We start from the raw sequence: 12,360 nt of genomic DNA, 5'->3' as shown, positions 1-12,360 counted from the left end.
TTCCGTCGGATCTGCGTCGAAGCAAAACTAAGAAAAGATCGTAGAGAGAAACCCCGAGGAAAGAGAGAGGGATATGGTGGTAACTGCTGGAAATGGGGAGGGAATGTTACAAATGAATCGCGTAATAATCCTTATAGCTGTTCTCCACTGCTTCCCCACCGCCGTGTTCTCTTCATCTGCCTCCCTCCTCCCTCTCACTCTCTATAGGAGCTGCTTATGTATTCCGGTGTACGGATGGTTGCACCGCCGCTAATGGAGTTTCCAATATTTTCCTTTCTGCATCGCCCGCGCTCCTCTTTGCTTGGTTTCACGCGCTTTCTCTGTGGATCTCGTCCGCGTCCGTTCGTTTGATCGATTCTCGAACTTCTTCCCGCGTGTTCGCCTCCGCATTTGTCCGGTTAATCCGTGGAATTAGCATTGCTGTTGTTTAACCCTTTGATGTGCTCTCTTGGGGGTCAAAATCAGCCTGTACGCCTCATATAATTCTGTCGTCGTTCATCTTTAGGGATATTGCCTTACTGAGAGTTACATTAACATACATTAACATCAGAATATTCAGTGAAAGTGCAAATATTTGATTATTATTATTCTATAAAAATTATATTGTGTATTAAATATAAAGTAAAAATTGGACTGTGCATCAAAGAGTTAAATAAAACGTTGTAAATAGAAGTCATTATGTTCATACAGTTTTTTATTCGTGTATAATTTTCATTTGCTTCCATGAATTTGCTAACTACAATTTAAGTAGTATACCGAGTTCTTGATGCAACCCAATAATTAGTAAGTTAATGCAAGTTAATTATTAATTAGTAAATAAAGTATGAAATTTCTCAAATTTGAAAATATTATTCTTATTTCCGTTCAATTTTTAATGACATATAATTTACATGAAAGAAAGTAGAATTTATTTAACACTTTACCACTTCAAAGTGTCGTTCATGATGTATAGTATCGTTCATGATTCAGCTATTATTTTACAATTATTTAGCGAATTCCAATGATTCTCATCAGTAATGTATTAGACATTATTTACAATATATTATGATATATCCTGCAAAATCAAAAAGGCCACGTTATTTATACAAATAATTCATGAAAATAGATATCGTTAAATATTGTTAAAGAGGGGATAATGCCATTGTCACGTTATTATATCGATGCTGTATCGGTGAACGGGTCGAACGAATGGTGGGCGTATTAAATCGGTGCATATGCAAATGAATGTACGTCGGACACGCGTGCAAACCCTTCGCGTTCACGTACCACTGGCTACCGGTGTCTATATCTCGCACACGCTCGCTAGCATTACTCGTGGTACGCTCGGTACTGCCAGCACGGTCCATATTCCACCGCTTAGCCTTTAATCCAGCCCGGGGTCGACACCTCGTTTCTTTCCGGCCATTTAACACGGTTGGAGAGCGCTTGTTCTGCCCGGAACTCGTCCGCCGCTGCTCCTCGCGCGGTAAGCGCGTCATCGACGAGCCGGTGAATGTGTTAACCCTTTGAATACGACTTTACACGACCGTTGTCACGGTCCTATATCGAATTATTCGACGCTGTTAATCGCGACGGCGTCGGCTGACTAAATTGACATGATGGAAGTTCACCTGCACCGCTCGCTCCATTAACTTGGAGCATCACAATAATTTTCAATCGTGTTGTTATTTTGAGGTTTATTACTCGTGCTCAGGGCGCTTCTCCACCCCTATGACGACTATAACATTTACCTGAGAGTTACAATAATATGAATATATGAGTAGTTTACTTACATCATTCAAAATGTTTATATTTTTTAGGCAAATGTCAAAATCACTTCGGTACGAAGTTGATATGTTCTGCGCTGTTTCTCCCTCGCGAATAATATAATGTTCGTTGTCACGCTACATTTAGCGTCCCGGTCGGGAGACAGCACGAATCCCTCGGTATAGGTATAATCCGCGAGATACATTTCCAACAAGTACGCGTTCGAAAGTTCGGCGCATATTCGGCTTTAAGGGACGGAGAATCCAATAAATTTGCTCGTAGGATTAGGCACTAGGTCGAAGCGGATTATACCCCTTATTCCTATCCGCTCTCGAGCGATACGATAGCAATTTCGCAGCGAGAGAGAGAGAGCCCTCTTTTACCCCTCGCTGTGCTCTTATACAAACGTGTCCTAAAACATCGAGAATTCCTCGAAAATAATTTATCTCGCAATCCTTTTCAAGTTTATTTGCAACAATATCAGCAAGATACCGTGATTTTTATCGGGTTTCTCGATCAACAAATTTTGTTTTCTCTCAACTTAACGAGCTAACTGTAGTTAAAGTAAAATGATAATAATTAGCACGCTTAGCTGTATCGGTATTCCTGGAGCAACGCAGTAATATTGTAGTGATTTAATTATTCTCAGTTAAAAAGTGTATTGTTTGAACTATCAAAGTATTAGCAAAGTATGATTAATCGGATAGCCATGTTGAGAAATTTTTTGTTTGTGTCACAGTTTTGTTTAGTTTACGCGCTGTCATCGATTCCGACGAGTACGTATTCTCGGCTTGTGCATCCTATACCTCCTATACTTCTTCCTTGTGTCTTTTTAGGTTCCACCATTCCCGCCCCCCTCGCGCCATTTTTACGACATCTGGATGGCCGTTGCTAACGCATCATGGCCGGCCATTGTCGCCGACTGGCTTTTCTAGTCGGGTTAAAAACGATAATCGTCATCCCCGAAGGGTGCGAGGTGTCACCCCGAAACGGGTGGTGCCCCGATCTGTTCTCTTCTGCCTTCGCGTGCACCGCGCACCTATGGCATCACACGCATAAGCGAGGGGAAGCGCGGCGTTAACCATGGGGTGGATAGAAACGCTAATAAAAATGCGTGGAAAAAAAAGGGCGGCCGCGGTCGGCATTACGCGTTATTAGCCGGGCCCCTAATAATAATGGCCGTCAGACTTTCCGCGCCGACGTTGACTCTTATTCGCCTGAGCGAGCATCGCGCGCGCGTAACATCTGTATCATCGCTGCCATTCTGACGCCATTCGACGCGGAGTGCATCTGGTCTCTTCCATCCGAGGCCCGAGGCTTCCCTCCCTCTACGTGCCCCTCCGCTCTCATGCCTTCAGCCTTAGCACCAAGCTCGACATTTAGTCAAACTACCGGATTCGCTTTGTCACCTTCTACGCAAGGCGAACTTGAAGGACTGTGTGATGTGTAGATCTGTGGTCGATAACTTGAATTCTGAAGACTCATTTACATTAAGAGTTTATTCAAGAGTTTATGGAAAAAGTCAATAAGTAAAGAAATATTTGGAAAAAGAGCAACTTTATTGAAAATTGCGCTACGTGAACGTATATTACGACACAATATCAAATTTCAAAAAGAATTTATTCTTTTTATTAAATTTTGCAAAATCTATATAAAAAGGAAAGAACGAACGAATTTTCTGACCCATTCAATATGAAACATATTTGGAAAGAGAAATTTCTTTCGGGAGATTCTTTGCTCGGCAAAAAATAGTTCTTTTACACAACGGGTAGCATCGAAACGTGATTTAAGAATGAATTAGCTCAAGGTGGGCAAGCGCGTTTACGCGCGTGTCGATCGTTCATCGATGAACCTCGAGAGGCCGGGTCTCTCGTCGCACGAGCCGGAACTCTTTCGGATCAACGAAACGTGCCGCGTTAATCACGCCTCGGCGAAGCTCGCGTCTGAAAATTGGCCACTTTGTACTTGCCACTTCGCATTCGCCACTGTGTTCGCCCCCTGAAGAGGAGAGAACGTGCCTCTCTTCCGGTCTCGATCGGCACGATCGGTTGTGGCTCGGCACGCATGAGTGGACCGCGCGCGCCGTTTACCTACGCGTTCTCCATCGCGTAAGTGTTGCATTGTTTCCTCCGATCGTTGTCGAGAGTCGCGACCCTGCGACGCATGAATTTGACCCCGCAATAGTCCTCCCTACCAATGGTCGCAGGGGGGACGGCGGTAGTCCCGAAGTCAAGGGTCTTCCCTTGAGTGTTTTTCTTTCTTTTTTTTTTATTTCTTTCGTTCGAGTGACTCTCTTGAAGTCAGAAGAGCACGTGGGTAACAGAAACTTTCGAGAGAGGGAGAGAGAAAAAGAGAGTCTCTCTCGCCGTCCTTCCTTGTTTCGGTTTGTGACCGAAATCCGTCCTCTCTCTTTCTCTTCGGGATCCTTTGTTTCTCCGCTCTTGTTATTCTTACTGACTGCGTTCGACGAGCCTATATCCCTCGGCCCGATCGCGCGACGATTGAAAGTTAACTACCGATACGCTCGCCACAATACCGCGAGCTCGCAATAGCGCATTGTCGCGGCCGTACACGTTCGCGCGACAATGCCGTTCCCGCGCGGTCTTTAAAGCGTTTAGCTAAGTGCACACCGCCCCATTATCGACTTTAATAAACGCCTCTTCTTTTGCCTGTCGATCGCCCATTCGATTCTACGAGTCGCGCGCGACTCTTCGAACTCCGCTCGATAATCCGGCGCACTCCAACAATTGCAAATCAATCTCGATTTATAAAACTGGCGAATATTGTTTCGAACTACGTGAAATATGTGCTGTCTTTTAAAAAACTTTGAAAAGAGCGATAAAGAGTAATACTTCTAACTAAAAGATAAAGCAGAAAGCGTAAAATGGATCTCTCTTCCCCCCCCCCTCGCTCTCTCTCTCTCTTTCTCACTTTTATATTCCACTTAACAAATAATTATAATATTTTCTTAACAAATATATTTTTATGATTATTGAATTATATAACGAATACTGAAATACGTGATTATAACAGTTAATGGATATAAAAAATTTGTTGCATCTTTTAATTCGTGAAAACATTGATTTTTTATCAATCTTGATTTATTATTTTTAAGCTACTTGTATACATGTATTTTTAGTTCATGCTACATAACAATTGCGAAAACGTTATTAACAATCTGACGCGAAAGAGATAGGTATCGAAAGAATATCGAATGCATTGGTGACAACGTTGGTAGATTAAACCTCGAATAGTTCCGCCATCACGCTCGAACGCACGCCAGTCCCGGTTGGTGGATAATTCGTTGAAGGAAGATACGAATGATCTGGTTGGGGCCAGAAACGGGGGAAAGAGGGGGGACGGGACACCGGGTGAGGAGAGGAAGAAGGGGCGAGAAACTGCCTGGCTGGCGTGGATTCCCCTCCATGGGTAAAATGGTCCCGCGTGCCTTCCGAATGTTCTTTAATACGGAGATGAACTTTAGGAGGGTTCTTCTCTCTCTTCTTTCTGTCTCTCTCTCTCTCCCGTTTCTCTGTTTCTCTTCCTCTTTCTCCCTTTCTCTTTCCATCATTTATCGCAGCAGGTCGCGTAAACATATTTAGAGCCATGACACTTTTAGAATCTCCGAGATTTAGAGATTCGGTTCATTAAAAGGTACAAGCGGGTGATATGTCGCCGTCACTAAAGGGCTCGGGACGATAATTTATGTACGACCGCATCGAGCGATAGAAAGAGAAATGTAAATCACCAAATTATTTTCATCATCCTTGATGAATTTATGCGCTAACCGACTTATTTCAGACAGGACAATCTGATGTACAAGAATAAGAATAAGAATAAGTATTGATTGATAGGTATTATACGAATAAAATTACTCAATTAATAAAATTACTCAATAAACTCCTAAATAATACACGCTAATTTGTAAGATTACCGTTTACCGCTAAATCATCAAAATCTCGCAATTACAAAAGATCTTTCTAAACAACTTGATACATCAGGGAAGTTTATTAACAATTCAATTATAACATATTACATTATCAGGAATAGAGTGGTCCGGATCTATTATAAAAATGATACAGATAGTTTTGGTTGGCGGCTCGTGCTGTTCGGAGCCGATTTACTCCCTATACGCTTCCACGATAGGTTCTCCCCCAAATGCTCGAGTTCCGTGTCGGCGTTAAACTCGCGAGTAGGTACACCGTAGAAGCGATGAGCAGCGCGGCGCGACTTTGGCCCCGTGATAGTAAAGACGTAAGATCCAGCAACCGCGAAGGCCCGAAGTTGCTCCTCGAGTTCCGCAGGGGTGGGTGGAAGGAGGGTGGGACGGGAAGGGGAGGGGAAAGAGGGCTAAGGCGGTTTTAATTACCGCTTAAGACACCCTCGTAGCGTTAACCCCACGCCACAGTATAGATACTGACGGAGGGCCGCCCCTAAGGATATCGTTTGCAGCGCACGGTTACGAAGGAGCAACTCAGGGCTGCCGGATGAGGAGGACACAGAAGACGAGGGGAATTTCGGAGGGAGGGGGGAAGGAAGGCGAGGGCCCGGAGAACTTGTACGCCAACGTCGCACTCGATTCTCCTCGGTACGCCGGGGGGTGGAAGTTCGAGGCAACCTACCCTACCGAGCCGCGAGAACTTTGCCGCTACTAGCGTGGCCGTCTGCCAGCTATTTCCTCGAGCGAGTCACGTGAAGGAGGAAGACGGGGGGGGGGAGGCCTCGAGGAGCGGTTGTATCCCTGGGTTTTGCCGCTTATATGACGATTATTACGGACGTTTTCGTTATCTCCGAGTTCCGTGGGCGCTTCTAATCTGATGTTATATATGGAAAACGTGATACGCTGTCCCACGATGACATCGGTAATCTTATCTTACACGATAACAGTTATCCGCGCAACTTCTCGACGTTACTCGTTATCGAGAGTAATGCGGAATAACGGCGTATCAAAGAACCAGCTATTCATATTGTAAATTTAATATTATCGGTATCTTCGCCGAAACTTCTTTGCAATCTGTTATCACGAATACATTGCGATGATAAAGACATCTGAATCAGAATCCGATCAATCCACTCTTATTTCTCATCGGAAGGTATTTTCCGTGATATTTTTAATCTACATAATAGGATTAGTTTAAAAAACTCGTCAAACAATTTGAATCCTAAAGAGTGGTACAAAATGATACGTCTACAAATTGTATAATAATCAGATTAAGCCGATGAACAAAAAGTAAACTAATTCTTTATCGCCAAACATACGTATAACATTACGCGAATATGAAATATATGTAAACGAATTATGATCTCTTGTTGCTAATTGTACCATATATACATGTAAAAATATATGGGACAAGATTGATTACATAGAATACATAATGGGAGCCAATAACAGCAGCGTGTCATGTGTCACATCGAGCCAGACTTTAACTGGAGTTTCTCCAGGCGGAGAGGAGGTAGTCGCGGAATGATAGTGGCGTATCTCGTGGGGGTGGCCGGCAACTGGCGTCGGGACGCTCGTCGTCTTATCGGGCACCCCCTTGCCTGTAGCTTCCTCCAACCCCCTTCCTCACCCTCTCCTCGTTCTATCCCGTGTGTCTCCTCACCGTCTCCTCCCCTCACCCCGTCGTCGTAGCGAGCCCGGTGACGCCTCGACGCGCTCACCCAGAAACCGACGATAAGGTTCACCCGGCGACGCCTGCCTATACCACCCGCTCGTCCACATACGCACACCGATACGTACACGCGAGCACACGTACACACGCAGATACGCGCGCTCGAGCGCATGTCGCGCGTAGGAATTGATATAAGAAAGCCAGGAAGAGAGAGATGGGGGAGGGGTAAGCGCCGCGAAACCACAAATCGTGCGCCGCGTTATCACGCATGCTGACATCGATAATACATCGCCCATCTCCTTGTCGGGAAGGATTTCTGGAAGGCATTAACTTGCCCGGCAATATCACGAGATCTGGAAAAGATAAAGCCTATCCTGCAACTATCCTGCAATTATTGATTAATTCGAGGAAAATTTTTCGATAATTTCCGAAAATTTCTTCGAATTTCTTTGAGAGGGATTTTCGGCTATCAGCGAGAATTGCAACTTTTAATATTCGACATCAAATAACTGTAGTAGACAAACTTTAAAGTTCTGGAGGTGACAGGAGATGTAAGGCTTGCACTTATAGTTAGTGTTTAAGTCAACGATAAATCTGTTTAATTCTATTCCTCGAAACTTAATTCGTGAAAGAGGTTCTTAGCACGAAAATTATTGCAACTATGTAAAACGATGATAGAAGACTCGAGATTGGCCGTAATAGCCGTTCACGCGAAAGACGTTGATAATGGTGCACGATGCGTTTTATTACAGTAACCGAGCTTGAGGGTGGCGCGCACTCGGACGAGACGAACAGCGGGGGTGACAACAGCAATGCCGGCAGCGTGTCGGGCGGCGGCGATGACGATCAGGCGCGTCTCCGCCTGAAGAGGAAACTGCAAAGGAATCGCACGAGCTTCAGCAACGAGCAGATCGACGCGCTCGAGAAGGAGTTCGAGAGGACGCATTACCCGGACGTGTTCGCCAGGGAAAGACTCGCCGGCAAGATCGGTCTACCGGAGGCGCGAATACAGGTGACTATTCAGCGCAGCGTTGCACAGCCTTGACCACAAAAGTGCTTAGAAACGGACATGTGCACTCAGAAAAAAAATATGGTAGCAACTAAATTGAAGAGAAATAGAAACCGTAACTATATGTTGTTATGAAATTGCAGTGAGAAAAATAGATAAGTTGCATGAACTGAGGAAATAGGCCAGTCATATTAGAGTAATTTAGGGGGTTAACCTTCCAATTACACTTTTCAGGTTGCAACCACCATGAATCGCTTTGATTTAAGGTGCTGTAAGTGGGATTAATTTTGCTTCGCATAATTAATGCGCATTAAAAAGTTATTAACAATATTATCAACAAAAAACGCGATTTTTTTTATTTTTTCTCAAATATCTCGAAAACTAAGCAAGATAGGGTAACTAACTATACATACCTTTTTTGTAGAGCGTAAAATTATCTACAATAATGATCTGAACAACATTTATCGTCAAGTCAGTCGTTTAGCTTGCACGCGCCGTCAAAGTCCGAGACTCGGATCTCGAAAACCCTCGACTTCATCGTTTTTTTGATGTTGCGTCGGTGATTTTTTTCAGTCATTTAAAATGGAATTAAAAATTCCCAAAAAATCACACATCATCTGAGAACTACAAAAGAATACTTTTCAGGGTATAACCGATTTTTTAGACCCTTTTTCTTCAGTTTGTAGCTATGTAAGCAAAAAATTTTGATTTTTTGGACTACTCTTAGTTTTTCGCTGTTTTCAGACCTTAGAATTTATTTGAGACGAATTTTATCGTATGCATCTTGTTGTGGACGAAATTTGCAACAAAAAAGGACCCTTGTATTTTTTTCGTACGACGAACGCTGATTTTTTTATTGACGCGCAAAGTTATCTAATATTGCGCATAGGTCGGATAACGCTTAATTTTGTGCGTCAATAAAAAAATCAGCGTTTGTCGTACGAAAAAAATACAAGGGTCCTTTTTTGTTGCAAATTTCGTCCACAACAAGATGCATATGATAAAATTCGTCTCAAATAAATTCTAAGGCCTGAAAACAGCGAAAAACTAAGAGTAGTCCAAAAAATCAAAATTTTTTGCTTACATAGCTACAAACTAAAGAAAAAGAGTCTAAAAAATCGGTTACACCCTGAAAAGTATTCTTTGTAGTTCTCAGATGATGTGTGATTTTTTGGGAATTTTTAATTCCATTTTAAATAACGGAAAAAAATCACCGACGCAACATCAAAAAAACGATGAAATCGAGGGTTTTCGGGATCCGAGTCTTGGACTTTGACGGCGCGTGCAAGCTAAACCACTGACTTGAAGATAAATGTTGTTCAGATCATTATTGTAGATAATTTTACGCTCTACAAAAAAGGTATGTATAGTTAGTTACCCTATCTTGCTTAGTTTTCGAGATATTTGAGAAAAAATAAAAAAAATCGCGTTTTTTGTTGATAATATTGTTAATAACTTTTTAATGCGCATTAATTATGCGAAGCAAAATTAATCCCACTTACAGCACCTTAAATCAAAGCGATTCATGGTGGTTGCAACCTGAAAAGAGTAATTGGAAGGTTCGATGTCTAATATGACTGGCCTAAAACAGTAACATCAATCATTTGTAGTAAATATGATGAGAATTATAGTTATAAAAAAATTATAATATTAAATAAGTTTAATAAACAAAAAATATATTACTATTAAAGAAAATGTCATGGGCTATCATTATTAAAGAAACATAGTAACGTTAATAATTTGTAATAAACAGGATGAGAACATAGTATAAAAAAGAAGTAATATATAAAATAAATTCACAAAAAATATATTATTTATACGAAAAGTGTGTTGTGTAGAGTTATGGCATAACGGATGGTTCCAGAAAAATGTTGAACCGAAAGAATATATTTATCATAAGTTGCTATATGAAGTCTATATAATTATATATTGTAGTTATTCTACTATTTCACATTACTATTTAACAGTTACATACAACTAATGAAATAATGTTAATATTTAACGATACATTTGTTGCCGTGATTATATTTTAATAATTCTCAGCACTCCACTTTCGTTCTCGTGGTTTGTAAACTTAATTGCTGACATTTAAAATTTCAGAGATATTATATATTACAGTATATTTGCTGGGGACTATACCTCTTCTGAGTGTAGTGTCAAGATTGTCGGATAAACGATAAGGATAGTACGATTTTCAAGAAAATTAACGACTAAAATGTATCAAGATATAATGAAGATCATATTCATTCAATGGTCTCCAGTGCATCATTAAAATATCATAGCTATGAATGTTATTATTAAAAGATCATTAGAGTCTATTTATCATTACAGTCATAAATTACGCGAAGGTCTCGATTATCCTATTTGGATTTTAAATTAGTCATTGTTCCCTGAATTGCAAAGCATGTTGAATTTTTTATACACTTTACCAACGATTTATTTTCGCTATTTATTCTAATTTAGTGTGAAAATCCGCTGTATTTTTTCATTCTTAAAACGCTAATTGCAAGATTGCAACTTGTGATCATTGCTGTGTAAGAAGAGCGGTTGACAGCTTCTGAAAGAAAACGGTGTTTCTTATAATATATATAGCTGTAGTTTTATTATTCCAATTTATTTATTTCTAACTATAATAATCGATATCTTATCGTTCTTATTGAAACCAGCGTCGACATTTGATTCTATATCGTTTCACGCACATACATATATACAGGTCTATATTATTTTATTACGAACACCAAGATCGAAAATCACGAAGATTGGTGACGTTTAATTAGCATATATTCGACATTACATGATCAAGGTATTTTCGCAGGGGGTAACGCGTGCGTTTTAGTGACGAACCGTTTTATCCACGACTGTCAGCCGATACGAAATTTATCCGTAGCCTAGCGATTGACCTGTATCTTCGTCTGTCTTCTCGTTCACTAACTCAGGTCTGGTTTTCGAATCGGCGGGCCAAGTGGCGGCGCGAGGAGAAATTGCGCACGCAACGGAGGGATAATCCGCCACCGCCGCCGCAGCAGCAGCAACAACAGCAGCAACAGCAGCAGCAACACACTGCCGGCGTGAGTTTGGTAGGTGCTGGCCACCCGACGCCGCCGCCACCCTCGGGGATACTCGGGGGCCAGCCGCCTCCACAGGCACCACCCTCACCCCCCAGAATACATCATGGATTCGCGCCCACCGCTGTGTATCCCGGAATACCCAGTATGCCCGACTCGTACAGGTGAGAACGCAAAGGCGCCAAGTTGATCGACTCTGTGAAAAAGCTAAGCTATGCGAACTGGATGCTAATCCAGTGCTTGGCTCCGCGATTCAATCAGTTGTTTGATGATTAGTCTTACGATTCCACTTTATTTAAAAACGTTCGCTTATTTAAAAGACTTATTGACGAAATCATCTCGCTGCGTGTTGCAGCCCAATGACGTCGATGCCGAGCTTCACGATGTCGGGCGCCAGCCAGCAGAATCAGCACACGACGAGCAGCATGTCCTCGCTGTCCGCCGGGAGCGGCATGAGCCCGATGGGCATGACCGTGGGCATGACCGTCGGACCGAGCCCGGGCGCGTGCCTCCAGCAACGGGACAACGGCTACTCGTGCGGGGTCGCGAGACCGCCGAGCTACGAGCCCCTTCACCTAGGGTACGGCGCCAGGCCGACCTGCAGCCCCACGCAGCCCTACCACGCGGCGAGCCTCAATCAGTACAATCAGAACGCCAGCTCGACCGGTGAGTGTCTACCGCACTCACTGCATTCGCTGCTTGCACTCTAGCCGATGGACTACTACTACGGCTACCATGGATAACACGCTATCGAGGCCGCCGGTAATGGATTATACACGCTTCTGTCGCCCCTTCGTTCTCCCCCAATGTGTCCCGTCCCCGATCGGACGGGGACATCCTCCGATCGTCCTTCCTCCCCCTTTGCGCCTTATGAACATCCAGTACAAATGTGATCTAGCTTCATGTCCGTATATTACTCGCCTGCATC

General features: G+C 42.8%; 1 protein-coding gene across 4 annotated transcripts in view; it reads left to right on the top strand.

The window, feature by feature from the left end:
• The window catches only part of LOC139776922 (paired box protein Pax-6), a 354,486-nt gene that overhangs the window by 339,145 nt on the left and 2,981 nt on the right, over window positions 1–12,360 (top strand). For 2 of the 4 annotated variants that reach the window (XM_071713966.1, XM_071713965.1), the window contains 3 exons: window positions 8,111–8,370; window positions 11,304–11,596; window positions 11,788–12,098. In XM_071713966.1, coding sequence (XP_071570067.1) covers window positions 8,111–8,370; window positions 11,304–11,596; window positions 11,788–12,098 — 864 coding nt within the window. Of the gene's footprint in view, window positions 1–8,110; window positions 8,371–11,303; window positions 11,597–11,787; window positions 12,195–12,360 lie in introns of all 4 variants that reach the window. The other 2 variants (XR_011719228.1, XM_071713967.1) reach the window with 2 other exon arrangements.

Source organism: Temnothorax nylanderi, unplaced genomic scaffold, assembly GCF_030848795.1.
Source record: "Temnothorax nylanderi isolate EJ_2023f unplaced genomic scaffold, tnyl_v1.0 TNYL_tig0132_pilon, whole genome shotgun sequence".
NCBI lineage: Eukaryota > Metazoa > Arthropoda > Insecta > Hymenoptera > Formicidae > Temnothorax > Temnothorax nylanderi.
This window is presented reverse-complemented; position numbering and strand designations above follow the sequence as displayed.